Genomic DNA, 17,103 nt, shown 5'->3' on the forward strand with positions numbered 1-17,103 from the left:
GTCTTTTAACTGGCACTGTTAGCCAATTTGCATTTTAGGTAGTTACTTAGATATTCGGAGTTTAATATACCATCTTGGTTATTTGTCACGCCTGCTTTGTGTACCTTTCCCTCTTTCTTCTTTCCTCTTTTTGGATTGATTATTTTTTGGTATTCCCTTTTTCTCTTTGGTTTATTTTCAAAGTTATAAATCCTTCCACTCTTCTTCTAGGGTTACCTTAGACTATACAACATGCACCCTTGCTTATCAGAATAGAATGTAATTGTAATTGTACTTTCATTCTCTTCCCAGACAAGGCAAGGACTTTAGAGTTTTTACCCTATTTCCTTCCAGAAGAAGAAAAGAAGGAAGGAAAGCTTTCCCACAACAGATTTGCCAAAATGTTGTTTTTATTCCGAGGACTATCTTGCTCTCATCACAGACGCCAAGAACTACCTGTTTTATTCTTGGCTTGTCTAAGATCCAAGAGAACAGGAAGAGCACTGAGACCAGTATATGGCTTGTAGAATCTTAGGAAAATTTATTAACCAACCCACTAGTTTTGTGGGAACAAGAAAATGCAGCATTTCAAGCCTCATTCCAAGGAGTACACGTATATTAATCAGAGTCCACCCCCCACCTCCCACCACAGCACTGCATAAAGCCATCCACTGCCACAAAAACCTGTATCACATGATGGAAGTCAAGAACCTTCATCAGAAAACATGCAAGAAGATGGTTAACAAGCGAGATCTTGGCACCCCCCTCTTTGCTTAACAGTCTCTCCCACTACATTATTCTTTCTGTCATCTCTTGGCATCTTTTATTATAAGACACCTACTTCTTGACCCCAGGTGATCCCACACAAACGCCACATCAGGTAGGATAAAGGAGGACAAAAAGGGGAAGGCAGGCTATCACCATATGGCTCTTCAACAGTTTGAAAGAATAAGAACAACCAAAAATACTAATCTTGTAGAATAAGGGATGAGAAATATTGGCCAAGGCAAGTTTGTCTTCATAACCCAGGCCCTTAATTGAGGCTCTATATTTCAACTGAATATCCGTTTTTAAGCCTCCCTTCTATAATCATATCTATTTGGGCTTCCAAAATTTTATCTGTAAAATAAATTACAGAATTATCATGTTTCCTTGGCTATCAGGAGAGCATAGCTACTTCATAGACTACTATGTTGTCAAGAATCTACACATCTGATTTCTTGGGGTTTTTTTTTTTTTTTTTTTGACTTGCATTCAAAAGTAAATCACTGGACTTAGTCAATATAAAAAAAAAATAGGAAAATAGATGCCTGTGCCAAAGTTCATGGGTGTATGTAAACAGTAAAGAGCTGAACTTACAAGGGAAATTAAAGATCTGCTTAGGGATGGTAGTGGTATTGGCAAAGATGTGTGAAAACTGTCACCATTAAAAGTGCAGGTAATAAAGCTCTAAGCTTGACCTTGTATTTCCAGTCTCTAAGGGGAAGAAAATCTGCCCAAGAACAGGATGTTAGATGAGGGATTGTGCCGAATGAAGAAAATGAATGGATGGTCGGCAACAAAGTTCTCCTCGTGCACCAACATGGTGAAGGTGGCAATACCTGCAGTGGCGGCCGCCGCCTCTGTGCCCTCTTCATTCACTTCCACAAAGGACTTGTGGACAATTTTTGATATGAAAAGATCCCTGGCTCCTGACATGCCAGACAGATCAGCCTCGCGACTAAAGAGATCCTGTACACCCAGGTGGGCCAGGTGGGAGTTGAGGTCGTAGCTTTCCTCCAGCTTGAACTTGGGCAAGTGGACGTTGACTTCAATGTGATCCAGATTCTCAGCTTTGGTCCACTCATGCAGTTTTTCCAGAGTCAACTGTTCCTCAATCTGGAATGCCAATGGGCAACAAGAAGAGGTGAAAACAATTTTACGTAAGTAAACTAAAAAGGATTATTGAAATGAATGGACCCATTATATCAGTGGCTAATTAGTCTCCGCTGTGTCTTGTGCCAAAAAGGTTCCATTTGGAAGATGTCATTTCTTTCCAGTGATTGGGGACAATATAAGAGAGCTGTGTTCCAGGCCATCAAGGGCCCAAGTGCAGGGACTCTGGACACTGGGTCCATCAAGAACCCATCCTCCCCGCTACCATACACTCATCCACCCACCGATCCATCTTCCCAGGACTTACTAAGCCCCCACCACACCAGCTTACTGTGATAGGCCATGATGACTGTATTACCTAATTAGTCAAGGGGTACAAGGGAGAATTTGAAAGCTTTCTTCTTTTTATTATGAACCCCACTGATCACCGTGGTTATCTGGGAACCTCACAGAGCAGAAGAAATCTCTAGTAGACTTAGCTCCTAGGTAAAAATAGAACAAAGACCTCGTACCTCATTAAAAAGGGAGTAATATGAGTACCCACCTTATCGCACTGTGTATTAACTTAGTCGACATATATAAAGTGCTGGGCACACAGTAGGTGCTACATAAATAGCAGCTGTCCTCATTGCTCTTACCATTACTGCTGTCGGACTAGAGCAGAACCATTACCCACTTGCTCTACTGATGCTGAGTTTCCTTTTCAGGAGGCTACAGACTTTCTTTTTATAATCAGAGAAAGAGACAAAGAGGAGGAATACACTGATTCTAATACATACTCTATACATGGAAATGGCTAATATCAGACCCCTTCCTGAAACCAAGTTTGATCAGGGACAGGGTAGAGAAAAAACACTCAGCAGCCTAGAGACAATGAAGAAAAACCATAATCTTTTTTTAAAGATTTTATTTATTTATTTAGAGGGTTGGGGTGGAGGCGGAGAGAGAGAATCTCAAGCAGACTCCATACTGAGCGGAGAGCCTGACGCAGGGCTCAATCTCACAACCCTGAGATCATGACCTGAGCTGAAACCAAGAGTCAGATGCTTAACCGACTGAGCCACTTGGGCACACTGACAAACCATAATCTTCACGGTTTTCCCTAGTCTGAGCCCTGGCAAGAGATGACATAGCCCTTAAATGACACAGACTAGGAACCTCATACAAGGCTCATGTTAGGAGACAGCCTGAGCGCTCAAGCCAACATGTCACATGAGTCTTTTTCTATTTTGTAGCTATTGGAAATTTAATTCACAACCTATATGAATTGCAGCAAGGATGAGCAAGGTAATAGGGTTTTATAGTACACGATGAAACTCAGATATTATAATGTTTTGGGATTTTTAATTTAAAAAAATTGTTTTAATAAAATAGTCTTCATTTTATTGCACTTTCCCCTAAAGTTCTTCTAAGAGAGTTTCCATGAGCTGCCACTGACCCATGTTACATGTAGCACACATCTTTAGATGTTCTCTACCACAACTGTTCCCTGACAGTAGCTGAAAATGTAAACTTAGGGCTTTGGAGCAGTAATGTCATGAGCTACTTGACAAAAAAATGACAGAGCATTGGAAAGGAAAGTAACATCCATAAACACATACAAAGTACTGACCACTAGCACCACCAACCACTACCACCCAAGGCAGAATGGGTACAGCAGGAGAAGACATGAAGTGCGAAGCTGGGAGCTGTTACCTTCTTGAGACCCGTGGACTCATCCTCAATGTCATCCGGCAGGAGGATAATCATGCTGAGCTCCTTGCCCCGGTAAGGCAGTTCCAGCACACGGCACTTAAGGTCCTGGATGTAGCCAAATGGGAATTTCTTCTTCTGATACATCATTTTCACGGTTTTTTTGTTTTTCTGAACAGTTGAATAAAAAAAAAAAAATCACATTTTTATCTGCATTCTCTTCGAGCGAAGAGTAAGTTTAGGCATTTACCTCACCTTACCTTATTCAACCGGAATGGTGTATCGGCAGTGGCTTCCTTCATGAACTCATCCTCCCAGCTGCCTTTGAAATAGATGGCATTCACCAGCACGAGTTTAGTCATGCTGTCAACCGTACCTGCGGCCAACAGTTCCGGAATTTTCCCTAAAATGATAAAGTTAGCTCTTTTAAAAATCCACATATCAAAAAAAATAAAAAATAAAAAAATAAAAATAAAAATCCACATATCAGAATTCCAAATTGGAACTGACATTTGATTAGCACTGAAATGCAATCCAAAAGCATATTCTGTACTTAATTTTCCTTTCACATAGTATTAAGTTAGGAAAGCCCTATCAGCGTGTTTCTACTTTAAATAATCCAAGTAAAGGGCTAAGAGGCTAAGACAGGAAATTTCTCCTTTTCTGGAGTGTATGGTAAACAATGAGCTTTATTTTGTGAATGACCATTCTTTTTCAGGAAAAAAAATATCCTGTAAAAATACAAAATATTTTTAGTCACTAGTAAATCACTTTTTCAAATCCTCTAAGTAGAAGCCTACTCTCACACACACAAAAAAAAATTAGTAAATATGCAAAAGGTAGGACACGTACTCCCCTGAAACACGGGATCCACCCTTGACCAGAACATGGCCATGAACAATTCTTTGTAGGGAAGACAGGTGTTCTGCAGGTGCCCTGACTCCTCCCACGACTAGGTTAGAGACAGGTGTGCTCAACAGTCCCAGCTACCATCCCTGATTGCTTAGATGAGACGTGGACAAAAATTATTTATGACTACAGCGATTCATGAGTATTCATTCACAAGTATTAGGGTATTTCTTTCCACGAACATGTGAAATAATCGGGGCCAGGCTGGATTTCCCTCAAATTTCTTATTCCTTTTATTCTACATTCAAGGTGAGCTTTCATTTTACAGTGTAGTTTTGGGAACTTATGGGGGGAAATGTATTTAGCTGCTTCAGTTAAATCATGCTGATGTTTCCTCTGTGAAGAATTTCTACATGTGAACACTGTCCAACTGGACGGTGCAGAGTTCATTCCCAGGGTGAACTCCAGGATTCCCAGGGTCAGGATGAGTAAACAGGAAAAAGGGGAAGGCAATCAGATGCAGGTGGGGAACCCGGCAGGAGAACATCAGTGTGTAATAATTACTTTCCGCCTGGTCTCTTACCTTCCGTCTGCCCTTTGACCCACTCATTAATCACCTTCCTCGCATCTTCAGAGGCTTGCTGAAAATCCACACTGGCCAGTTCAGCACCATACATTTTCTGAGTTGAAGCTAGGAACTCCTGTTTAAAAAAAAAAGGGGGGGGGGGAATGTCAGGAATAACTCCTATTACATACAGAGATAGTTTCTTTAAAGCAGAAATGGTCCTAAAAGGTACAAATTGCACTATAACAAAAAAATTCTAACTTTATACTTTTTTATTATGGTAAAAAAGCCATATAACATTAAATTTACCATCCTAACCATTTTTTAATGTATAGTTCAGTAGTTTAGGTGTAAAATTTACCAATTCTTTTCCAACGTTTGGCTAACATTTTCATAAATAAGCAAATACTGATTGTACTTGGAAATGAACTATGGAATTCAGTCTTGCTTTAGTAAAACAGCCAGGATCGATCTTTTCACTGTGAAGACTATAAAATGAAGCCACGTCAATTAATGGGAGTCCTGTCTGTCTTATGTTTTCATTCTGTAATATTTTTCTGAATTCTTATAAAAATTAAAACTGATTTCTATGACTTGGTTATGCTAGAAAAAAAATCTGCGCTGTCTAGTGAGTTTTTGAACAGGAAGTGCAAAGTACTTACAGGGAGGAAATCATACGTCTTCTCTCCATATAACCTATTAGCAAGTTTCAGGATATAGGAAGCTCCACGTTTGTTGATATCAGCATTCAGACTCTGAAATCTTGAATGAATCTCCTCAACCGTATCAAAATGAAGAGTCTAAAATAAAGAAAACATTCTTTCTATAACCACTTATTTTGAAATTATAAGGTGATTCCTTGGCATTGGCTTCCATCAAATTAAGCTAATGTGTTTTTTTTTTACCGATTATTCATGATCCGTAGCCCAATATTTTATTAATTTCTCATAGGTGAACAAACAATAGAGAATCCAAAATGTATAGCTTTGTGAGACACAATAATTACAACATTAGAAACTGCTTTTACACCACTTCTTGTTATAATTCTAGTTCTACAATATGAGTGGTTAATAAACTAAATGTTTATACAAGTCTGCTTTTGTCCCAAAGAAAATCATAAATGGTATGTTCGTGTGCTTATCTTGCATCTAAGATAATTTCACTGAAAGTTCTCAGAAATAAACAGTAAAAATAAGAATCATGACCTATGCAGGAACACAAAGATATTACAGGTAGAGGGATTTTTTATTATACTATTAGCATCAGTAACTCGCTTATTTAAAAATAACCTCTTTAAAGTTAACATTTGGCAAAAGTTTAATTCCTCATGTATCAGTTACAAACCAAGAGTCCCTTTATGGTTTTATGAGGCCTGGGCTGGTTCTTTGCTTGTAAGACACAAAAAACAAACCTATACAGTGTACAAAGTTCAGTTACTCACCAACATATGGAATGTTTGCATAGTTGCCATGATTGATCTGCTTCAATGGAAACAGGGGTGGGGGAGGACCTTAAAACTATTCTTTGCTGAAGGCATAAAGAAAGCCTCAAGATAGGAGCTGATAGGGGGTCCCTGAGTGGCTCAGTCAGTTAAGTGTCTGCTTTTGGCTTGGGTCTTGATCCTGAAGACCTGGGATTGAACCCTAAGTAGGGCTCCCTGTTCAGTGGGGGTCTGCTTCTCCCTCTCCCTCTTCATCTCTCCCTGCTCCTGCACGTTCTCTCTCTCTCAAATAAATAAATAAATAGAAGCTGGTATTACCCTGCAAGGAGCAACTAACAATTAGTACCAGGGGATAAAAAAAAACAAGTAAATCATAACTACCTACCTAGGCACTAAAGCAAATTCCACTAAAGTAAATGCAGTTGTCCTCATTATTGAGATTCAGTCTAATGCTTCCGGAAGTTAAGAGTCCCAAGTCTCTCTAGCTAGTGTTGGATGTGAGAGCTTAAAAACCCAACGCAGGTCCCAGGGTTAGGCCTGGGCAGCGCAACAGAGAGATTTTTGAAAATGTTTAAATGCTTTTATATCTACAATGATGAAAAGGGCTGGTTCTCCACCAAGTACAGTAATAGAAGCTCTGCACCTGGAACAGTCCATAAACTAGAATCCAAGTCTGGATCTTCCCTAGTGGCAGGTGCCATATACTTTATGACTGGTACCTTAGAGAGCCCTTCACTCTTGGTACTCCTTTTCCCTAGATTTCAAGGAAAGCCAGAGTTCTCCTTTCAGAAGTAAAGAACACCTAGCATGGACGTGCCCTGCACCACCACCCCACCACAACCACCAAGGACAGAAGGAAGGCTGGGCATCATGCTTCTCCTCCTGCCGCCACACCCCCAAGGGCCTGGCCCCGCCCCCGCAGCGTCCGGGCTTCACCGCTCCCTCCCTGCGGGGCCCTCCCGCTCACACTGGCACGCCCTGTCACAGCCCTCACAACCACACTCAGTGCCAGGCCCAGGGCTAGGCGGGGGCAATTCTCAATCACACACCCGCTTTGTCCCCTCCAAAGGGCGCCACTGCCAACTTCTCCGCGGTGGTGCGTTTCCTATGTGTCATTATGCTCAAAAGTAGCATTCCATAGGCAGGCTTTATTTGCCAGTGGCAGGTCATCACATGCAAAGCAGATACTGGAAAATCCTCGTCCAGGAAGAGCTGCTATGGCTTACAGGAAAACTGTCAAGCGACAGGCACACCGCAGGGGTTTCGTCAGCTTTCCTCACTGCCCTACCCTCAGCCACACAAAAAACTGCCTGGCACATAGCAGGTGCTCGGTAAAGACTTGATCATGAAGGAAAGCCTGCGTATGAATGGATTGTTCATCGGGCTCCCTGCTTAGCCAGGAGCCTGCTTCTCCCTCTGCCCTCCCCCCACCCTCGCTCGCTCTCTCTCAAATAAAATCTTAAACACACACACACTGTAAGAGCTCAAAGGCACAAGTTCTCAGTACAGACTTGACATTAGCAAGGAGACACAGGGAAAGCAGGCTGTTTTTGTTCGTTTCTACTGACCCTGGACACCTGTGCGGCAGTATCACCTCGAGTCCCCAGAAAGATCATGGCCAGTGCTGATGAAATGCTTAAGGGAGAGATGAAGATGTTCCCAGTAGGATTGTCCTTATTCAAAGCGCGGAACAGGTCCATGGCGAAATGGGTGTTGGCTGTGCTCAGCTGCTCCATGGTGAAGGCTACAACACAGAACAGAGGCCCCGAGCTGCCCACTGCCCGCACCAGCAAACGAGGCAACCCACATGTCCCCATCTCTTCCTCAGCTGCTGCCAGCCACCCTTGAACACCCTGAAACATCCTAGAACTTGTACTCTCTCTGCCTCTCTTTTCAGGGGGGCAAGACACTTCCCATGCACACGAATGTGGGACTAGGAATGACTGGCCAGGGGTTTAGCAGGGACACAGGACCGCATCCTAAAGGGCTCTGACCTCACAGAGGGGTCCACACTGAGCCTCCCCTGCTAAATTTAGGAGCACACGACTTTCTGTGCGCCTTTGGTTCAAGTCTATGATTCATCTGGGCAATGAATCCATTGTCCATATTTACCTGAAATAGGAATGTTTCTACTAGAAAATCATAACTACCTACCTAGGCACTAAAGCAAATTCCACTAAAGTAAATGCAGTTGTCCTCATTATTGAGATTCAGTCTAACCCTTCCCAAAGTTAAGAGTCCCAAGTCTCTCTAGCTAGTGTTGGAGGTGAGAGCTTAAAAACCCAACGCAGGTCCCAGGGTTAGGCCCGGGCAGCCCGACAGGGAGAAGGTGACAGCATCCTCTCGGTCACCCCTGCAACAGTTAAGTGCACCTGGCCTTCCATTCAGCTCAGCAACCCACTTACCCCTCGTGACTTCTCCCAGAGCCTTAATTAATGTCCCCACAGAGAGGCCGGTAAGACGACTAGCTGGGCTGGCTACTTAGCGGGTAAGGAATAAGCTACATTATTGTTGCTGATAAATCTCTCTCTCATCTGGCCTCCTTTCCCTTCCTCCAATCGCAGAAAGGAGGAGCGGGCTCCTCCGGCCTGGGCCTGGGCTGCCTGGAAACTGCCACTAACAGCTCAGGCAAGAAGGGAGAACAGGAAGAAAAACGTTCTGATCCCGGGCCATACTGATTCCAGGCGCCACGCCCCGAGGGACCTCGGTCCCCCGCAGGCCCGCCCTGCCTAGCGCCCTGGACGCTGTGCCGGGGGATCCGGGGCTCCCGGGGACGCGGGGCGCACGGCGGAGGCGGCGGCGTCCGGGTCGCGAGGCGCGGGGCGGGGGGGGGGGGGGTGGCTGCGCAGGGTAGGGGGGGCGCGCAGGGAGCAGTCCGCGCGCACCGCCCGGGGCTGCGGTGATTTCTCGGCACTCGGGACTCGGCTCGGCGCCGCCGATGGAGCCCCGGCTGGCCTGTCCCGCCCGGCCCACCTCCCCACTGCGCCCGGGCCCCGCCTTACCGGCTCCGCGCTTGGACGAGCTCCGGGTGGCGCGAGGTGTGGGAAGAAGCGCTGAGGCCCGAGGCCCTTATAGCTGCGGAAGGGGAGTGTCGCCCACGCAGGCCGCGGTCGGGCGGCGGGCAGGGCCTTGGCCCTTCCCCCCAGGACTTCCTGGGAGTCTGGGCTTGGAGGCTTGGCCTCGTGAGGCCGAGGTGAATGGGGGCTCCGCACAGCGTCCTCCTTTCAGCCCCTTTCTGAGTTCTAGGCAAAGTCAGATCCCTGGGAAGGATCTGATGGAATATTTCTTACTAAGATGTGAATGACTGCTATGATTATAGTGTCACCTCTTACAGGGCAAACTAGCCCCTTCGAGTCCCATCTATGTATGATATACTCCAAACTCGGAGGTTGTTTATTTATCTTTTGGTGGGGGAAACTAATTTGGGACTCTTGCATAGGGCACAAAAGGGCCTCCAGAATAAGAGAAAACAAAGTTCCTGCCAAACAACATCCTTGCCGTCACTATCTTTCAGGTACCAAAGTGGACTCCGCTCCAATACTTCCCTCACAGGTGATGACCACACCAGCTGAGTCAAATCACGCACCACACGCCATGATAACTCACATCTGTGAGCAATGAAGGATTGCTTACCCACTAGACGAAAATGTAGACTCACCAGTTTCTCTTCCTGTACTCTTGAAATAGAATGACTGTGGTTGAATAGTAAAGGCAATAACTATTTCTGTGGGTTTTTTGTCTGTTTCTCCCTTTAAAGGTCCAGGTATGTAATTTCACCAAAATTTATGGTGTTCGAGGGTATGAAATAATTCTTAGTCCATGAAACTTCTCCCCTGTTTTTTTTTTAATCTCAACATGTAAGGGGGGCACAAAGGAAAAAATCCTACTGTTTTATTAGTATGGATAATATAGTGTGAATGGATTAGTGGATTTCTTTCAACTGTGATTACTTATTTATAATGAAAAGGAGCAAAAAAGAGCACAGTAATGAGTAATAAAAAGACTCTCCATAGTTATAAAAAAAAGCCGCAAGGGTTTAATAACTAGGATTGTAGAGTGCTTTACAGTTTATTAAAATAAAGAAATCAACACTTACGGAAAGCCAATCACAATTAACTTGAAGCGGTTTGATCAAATTTGGTAAACTCTCCACCACTTCTCATAGAGCTAGAGACCTATTCTGTAGCTTCTGCTAAGAGGTCAATGTGAGAAAGTCAAGAGTACAATGCTGCACTGAAAATGTGTTAAATTAAAATCTGAGACACATAAACCAAAAAAAGAAAAGTGTTCTGAATTTTTATTTTTTTCTCCTGACATTTTGCATTTGTGCTTACCTGGAGTTAGTAATCTGGGTCGAATATAAAATGAAACCATTTCTTAAATCAATACATTTATTGTCTAAGGTCAAGACAAAGTAACTATTTGGCTGAATGACATTGGAGTGTCCTACTTGTGGCTTTAAACTGTGCATGGCCACATCGAAGGTCATACAGAGATACCCTCGCACATGGGTGATGACACAGCCAGCTTGGACAATGTTTGGCATATCTACTGAACTCAAACGCATGCTTACCCTAACTGTGATCCAGCAATTTCACCCCAGGAATATACCCAAGGAAAATGTGTGTGAGCTTGTGCACCTGGAAATATGTACAAAAATGTTTCTAACAACGTTATTTATATGAGACCCAAATTGGAAACCACCTAAGTGCCCATCAACAGAAGAATGGATAAATTAATACAACAGAATAATATACAACAATGGAGATGAACTCACTACGGCAATACACAACAACATAGCTGAATCTCACCAACCCACTGCTGAACGAAAGAATGCAGACACAAAAGGGTGTTCTAATTATGGAAAGTTCAAAAACAGAACTAATTCATGGTGTTTGAAGTCAGGAAAGACATTCTCTCTGGGGAGGGAGGAGTACTGTACTGACTCAATTTTCTTGTTTTCTGTATTCTTGGTGCTCTGGCATTTGGGGCCCTGATCCTGGAGAGACTGCCCCTACCAGGGCTAGCTAATTCCTAGAGATAGTGAGTGATGCCCCTGATAGTGAAACTGTGGCATACAAACCAACCAGCTCGGTGACTATACTCTTGACTATCTTTTATACCAAACTCTCACACCTCAAGCCAGTACTCACACTGCCCTAAATCACCCCAGGGCCAGGTACCAAACAGCTAGAGACCATCTGAAGAGCCCAGCAAAATTATTTCAACTACCCAATCGTAAGTTTTCTTAGTATGCCTACCTTGCCTTGCACATTCCTTCCTGCAAGAACCCCAGTAAAGGCTCTAGGCCATGCTCCACCCTCTTGCCTTCTGCCTGGGGTGGTCCCCAGGTCCTGCATGGTCTGGCATGGTGTGGCGTGGTTTGCCTTTTACTTCTAGGGTTCTGTGAGTATAAACCTCCTTCATGACTACCATGTCCATGTCAGCAGTCCTACCACAACTGACAAAAACACATCCCTGCTTCATTTTTAACACAGGGGGCGAGAGTGGGAGCAGCATGGGGTGGGGAGGGCTCTGGGGTACTGATAATGTGGCATTTCTTGACATGGGTAGTGGTTACACAGATGTATTCATTTTGCGATAATGCACTGAGTTGTACACATAATTTTTGTACTTTTCTGTGTGTCTGTTATACTTTAATAAAAGTTATTAAAAAGTAGCAAAAAAAATGTTGAATGCTAGTGATTATCTTTTTTCCTGTCTCCCCTTTCTCCCCTGCCACAGGATCAATCAACTTGAAACCAGCTGGTATATCATCCAGCATTTCCACGCCCTAACTGTGTCAGCAGCTTGTGCCCAAGGGACCCAGATGAGCTGGTGAGCCCCATGCCCTTCCTGCTCTCCCACATCCAGCAATGCATAACTCCGAATCCAGGTGAGAAGCCCTTCCCATCTATCCCTGCATGTGAGCACACACCAACCACTGGCTCAAGGGACAATAAAGGAGATGCAATATAATTTTTCAAAGACCCACAGCCAGATTTATAAAACCCAGGAGAAAAATATCAAAGCAGCACCAGTAGGTGTTTGAGAACTAATTGTGTTTGTTGTTGATTTCTGGGTTAACTGTACTGTGGTTAGAGAACATGAACTCTATATTGCTGTCATCTTTAGAAGTGTTTTCAGACTTGCTTTGTGGTCTACCTTATGGTCAACTTTTGTAAATTCTCCTGTGTATCAGAAGAAAAGATATATCCAAAATCCATAGGGGCAGTGTTCTATATATGTGGCCATTTGGATAAGGGCAATTAATCATTTTATTCAGCTCTCTGTTTAGATCTACCAAGCATATGTAGCAAGACAATAACTAAACATCATTATTTCCATGGACTAGCAACAGATGGAAAATGAAATGAAAAGAAAGATGCCACTTAAAGTAGCATCAAAAAAATCAAGCAAGTGGAAATATATCCAGCAAGATATATAAAAAAACCTCTCTACAGCAAGCTCTTAAACATTATTAAGAGAAGTTTTTAGAAATCTAAATGAAGCAATATATCATGTTCATTGAGTGGAAGTCACTATTGTAAGGATGGCTGTTTACCTCTAATTGAGTTTTTAAATCAATCCCAATCCCAATCAGTATTCCAAAGGAAGTGTGTGCGTGTGTGCGCGCACGCACGCACACACACACACACACACACACACACACACACACATGAAACTAGGCAAGCTGATTATAAAATTTGCACGGTATTGAAAATGATCAAAACATTCTTTTTTATTGTGTTATTTATTATTGATCAAAACACTCTTGAAGGAGAACAAAGCAAGAGGACATGTTCCACTATATATCAAAACTTATAAAGCTGTAGTAATTAAAATAGCATGGTGTTGGTGCAGGGAGAGACGACAAGTCAATGCAATAGAATGGAGGGTCCAGGAACAGACCTATGCTTATACTGACCCTTGATATATGACAAAAGTGGCAAGGTGCCAATGGAGAAAGGATAGAATACTTAATAAGTGGTAGAGACAATTGAATATCTATATGCAAAAAGTAAAGAGAGAGGTGTGGGGCAGGGTGCCTGGCTGGCTCAGTCAGTAGAGCATGAAACTCTTGATCTTGGGGTTGTGAATTCGAGCCCCATGTTGGGTATTGAGATTACTTAAAAATAAAAATCTTAAAGGAGAGAGAGAGAAAGACAAAAAAATCCTTACCTTACATTATACCAAAATTTCAATTCCATGGATATTTAAGATCTATGAAAAGCAACGTGAAAAATAAAACTACATAAACTTTTAGAAGAAAATGTAGGAGATTTTTCCATGAGTTTTCAAAGAAGACAAAGAAAGCATTTGGTATAAAGGAAGCAATTAATAAATCTAACTACTTTAAAAATAAGAATTTCTGTTTATTACAAAGACACCATTAAGAGTTAAAAACATGAGTCACACAGTTGGATGAGAACTGAATGGCACATGATGGACAAAGACTGTTATCATGTGTGCGTGCATGTATATAACTTATACACATCACATTAAAAACTTAAAAAAGGGCAAACAATTTGAATAAACACTTCAAAAGAGAAAATCCAAATGGCTTATAATGTATGAAAAGGTGTTAAGTATAAATTTTAATGAGATACCTTATACTCACACTGGCAAAAACTTAAAATTCTGACAATTCCAAGTGTTGACAAAGATGCAGAGCCACTGGCATTCTCTCACTCCTTGGGGGGATTATGAACTGGTAAAACCACTTTGGAAAATAATTCAGTGTTATTTAAGAATGTTGCCCAGCAATTCTTCCTTCTCCTAGAGAAATGTTCACATTTACATCAAAGACACATACAAGAGGGGCGCCTGGGTGGCTCAGGTCATGATCTTGAGATCCTGGGATTGAGCCCTGCATTGGGTTCCCAGCTCAGTGGGGAGCCTGCTTCTCCCTCTTCCCCTGCTGGTGAGCTCTCGCTCTCTCTCTCTCTGGCATAAATAAAATCTTAAAAAATAAAAAAGACATGTACAAGCATGTTCAAGGTAGCTTTATTGGTGAACTGCAAAGATCAATAGTAGAAGAATGGATACATGAACTGTGATATATCCATTCAGTGGAATACTATGTAGCAAGGAAAAGACACAAATTATTGCTGCGTTCACAACATGGATGAAATTCCAAAACATAAGTTGAGCAAAAGAAGCCACATTCCAACGACTACATTTCAACATTATTTCATTTATACAGATCTCAAAATTAAGCTAAAGCAAACTATGCTGCTTTAGGAAAAGCAAGGAAATGATTGCAAAAGTCAGAAGAGTTGTTACCCACTGGGGGATGTGGGGGCTGTGATCTGGAGGGCTCACGTGGAGGGGAGAGTATTTGATTTTTTTGACTTGGGTTACTTGAGTGCATGCTTTATAATTAGCTGTTCCATTACTTTTATGATCTGTGCAGTACATTTTATGATAAATGAGATAAAATCATACCAAGTGATCTAACAGACTAACATAGAACCAAATGCCTGACAAGGTGCTGTATCTGTAATTACAAAGTTAAATTAAGAAATGAGTAGAACATAGGAGCCAGAGATAAAGGAGTACTGGGCAGGTGCGTGAGCAGGTGAGCTGGTTCCCCTACCAACCCTACCTCCCTTGACAGCCTCCGGTGAGATTCCTCCCTGTGCTCGGTGCTACGTGGCCCCCTGCTGGAATGCTCTGTGAGGGATGCATTGCTGACAACAGAGGGCTGTGAGGAGAGCGTCCCCAGCCTGCTGGACCCGACAGGGAGGGCCTTTGCAAGGCTGTGGCAGCGTCGCCTGAAGACAAGACCAGACCCTTCCTCTGAGCTGTCTTCCAGAGTTAGTAGTACTATGCAGCAGTGGCTGAATTTTTTTACAGACCTTTTGATTTTGTTCAGAAGTTTCCAATCAGATGAAAGCCAGGCTTACGTAGGGGGAAAGAGCTTGCTAGGCACTTGCTGCACGAACTGAGAATAAGTACAAACGAATCCACAAATTTGGCATTCTTATAAAGAGTATGAAGACTCATGTGTAAAGACTGCCAGACTAGAGTCAAGTCATCTGAAATGCCAAGTCACTGTATGAAAAGCTGAGTGCGCCCAACTCGATGCTCCTAAGCAAAACTGTAGACATTCTAAAAAAGGAACTGAAAAAAGTGAAAATCAGATGCTCAAAATGATATGAACTGATTGAAGGCATCGTAAGAAGGACGGAATCAAAGTCCATCAAACCACACGTGCCTTTTCCACGCAGAATGTAAGGGACAGCGAACATTCCCATCCACTCCCTCATCAGTTTGTTTGGGTTAGAAAGGAGAGCTTCCCCCCCCCTACCCCGCCCCGTGTTCACACAGACTCTCTGCAATGCTGTGTGCACCCTCCTTTCTCCCAGTCTGAGGACTCATTCATTACCAGTGGGAGGAGCTCTTCCTAAAACCTCCTCTTCATCCCTCTCTTCTTGGGCATTGCCAATGTAACTTCCCACCTAGTCTTCCTGGCCCAGCTCGACCTCCAACAATAAGGAGGATCAGTCCTCCACGGGGTTTTCCTCGTGACCCTCCATCTGGACTTGAATTATTCCTCCTGCCCCACATCCTGAAGGTAGGAGGGAGTTATTCTTGAATTTGCCTTGACCTTCAAAACAAGCTGATCACTGATCATCCAGAACCCCCACAGAAATCTTTATTTTTCTTCCCTCTCTTTTCAAAAGTCATTTTGAATTAGTTTGTTTTGCCATTCAGTTTAAGACACTGTTATTAAGCGAACTGTTATACTTTTAATTAACTTGAAGCTTGGCAGAGTTAAAAGCCTCACAATACTGTTTTGTAAATATGTTAAATGTGGTTCTTATGAGTGACTTATTTCCATGTTATTGTGCTCTCTAGATAAGATATTTTATTTTAGATAATCTCTCAAGACATAAACGAAATGTACAATATTCCATGAGCATGGAAATATTTTAAGCTTAAAAAGTGATTTTTGTAAACTGAGAGCAGTATTTCCTGTAGTTAAAAGAGAAATATGACAATTACTTGCTATTTACGTAAATAATTGTTCAACTTATTTCAATAACTTATTTTTAACTTGTTAAAACAAGAAAAATAACTCAAATCACTCTGCAAATAATGTTTTCCTATCAAGAGTGTGAGAGTTTAAGGTGAGACACAGTAATTTCATGATAATGAATAATTTTGGCCCTGGTCGGTAGCTGCAGGTGACTAGACAGTCCTGGTAAATTCTAAACCAGTTACATTCTCATATCTTGGGCAGCTTAATGATTGAGGTTATAGAAACGGATAAAATAACCCCTCAACATCTCTTCTAGTCCCTTTATTTTCTACCAAAAAAAAAAAAAAAAAATGAGACAAACCCAGTATTAAAATTTCAGCTGCGTAACACAGTTTCATCCACTAGAGGGCCGAATGTCTTCATTGTAAAATAACCAGGGATCTGATGTCCAAATACCAGGAACCCTCCTGTAATTCTTCAAACAAGACCAGTCCCCTTTCTAGGATACCTGAAATTTCCAGAAAATTAATTTCTTCTTACAAATGTACACGTCAATCAGGATTTTCCTTTGACCTCACCTCCTTCTCTTTCTCCCTGATTTGATAGGTCTTTTGTCGGTATCTCAAATTAGAAGGCCAACTTCCTTCCAGATCTTTGTCCCCGCTACTGTCTGGCCCTGGAATGACTGACTCCTTACAAGTCTGGCCTTTGCCC

The 17,103-nt window shown here is 42.5% G+C and overlaps 1 protein-coding gene and 1 long non-coding RNA gene across 3 annotated transcripts; one reads left to right on the forward strand and one right to left on the reverse strand.

Moving 5' to 3' along the window:
- Positions 1–496: 496 nt before the first annotated feature.
- Positions 497–9,554, reverse strand: SERPINB1 (serpin family B member 1). Of its 2 annotated transcripts, none has more exons than XM_027603214.1 (7): positions 9,404–9,554; positions 7,970–8,145; positions 5,623–5,760; positions 4,979–5,096; positions 3,807–3,949; positions 3,550–3,717; positions 497–1,857 (listed from the first exon to the last, which is right to left on the reverse strand). In XM_027603214.1, exons 2-7 carry the CDS (start codon positions 8,135–8,137, stop codon positions 1,456–1,458), a joined length of 1,137 nt encoding a protein of 378 aa, XP_027459015.1. In that variant the 5' UTR covers positions 8,138–8,145; positions 9,404–9,554; the 3' UTR covers positions 497–1,455. The 2 variants fall into 2 exon arrangements, with proteins under 2 accessions (XP_027459015.1, XP_027459016.1); XM_027603215.1 differs by lacking the exon at positions 9,404–9,554 and adding an exon at positions 8,807–9,085.
- On the forward strand, positions 8,850–16,020 carry LOC113927403. Its single transcript, XR_003521616.1, has 3 exons — positions 8,850–8,889; positions 12,147–12,297; positions 15,022–16,020. It is a non-coding gene; the product is annotated as an uncharacterized LOC113927403 (long non-coding RNA).
- Positions 16,021–17,103: the final 1,083 nt, after the last annotated feature.

This window comes from Zalophus californianus, chromosome 7 (assembly GCF_009762305.2).
Source record: "Zalophus californianus isolate mZalCal1 chromosome 7, mZalCal1.pri.v2, whole genome shotgun sequence".
Classification (NCBI taxonomy): Eukaryota; Metazoa; Chordata; class Mammalia; order Carnivora; family Otariidae; genus Zalophus; species Zalophus californianus.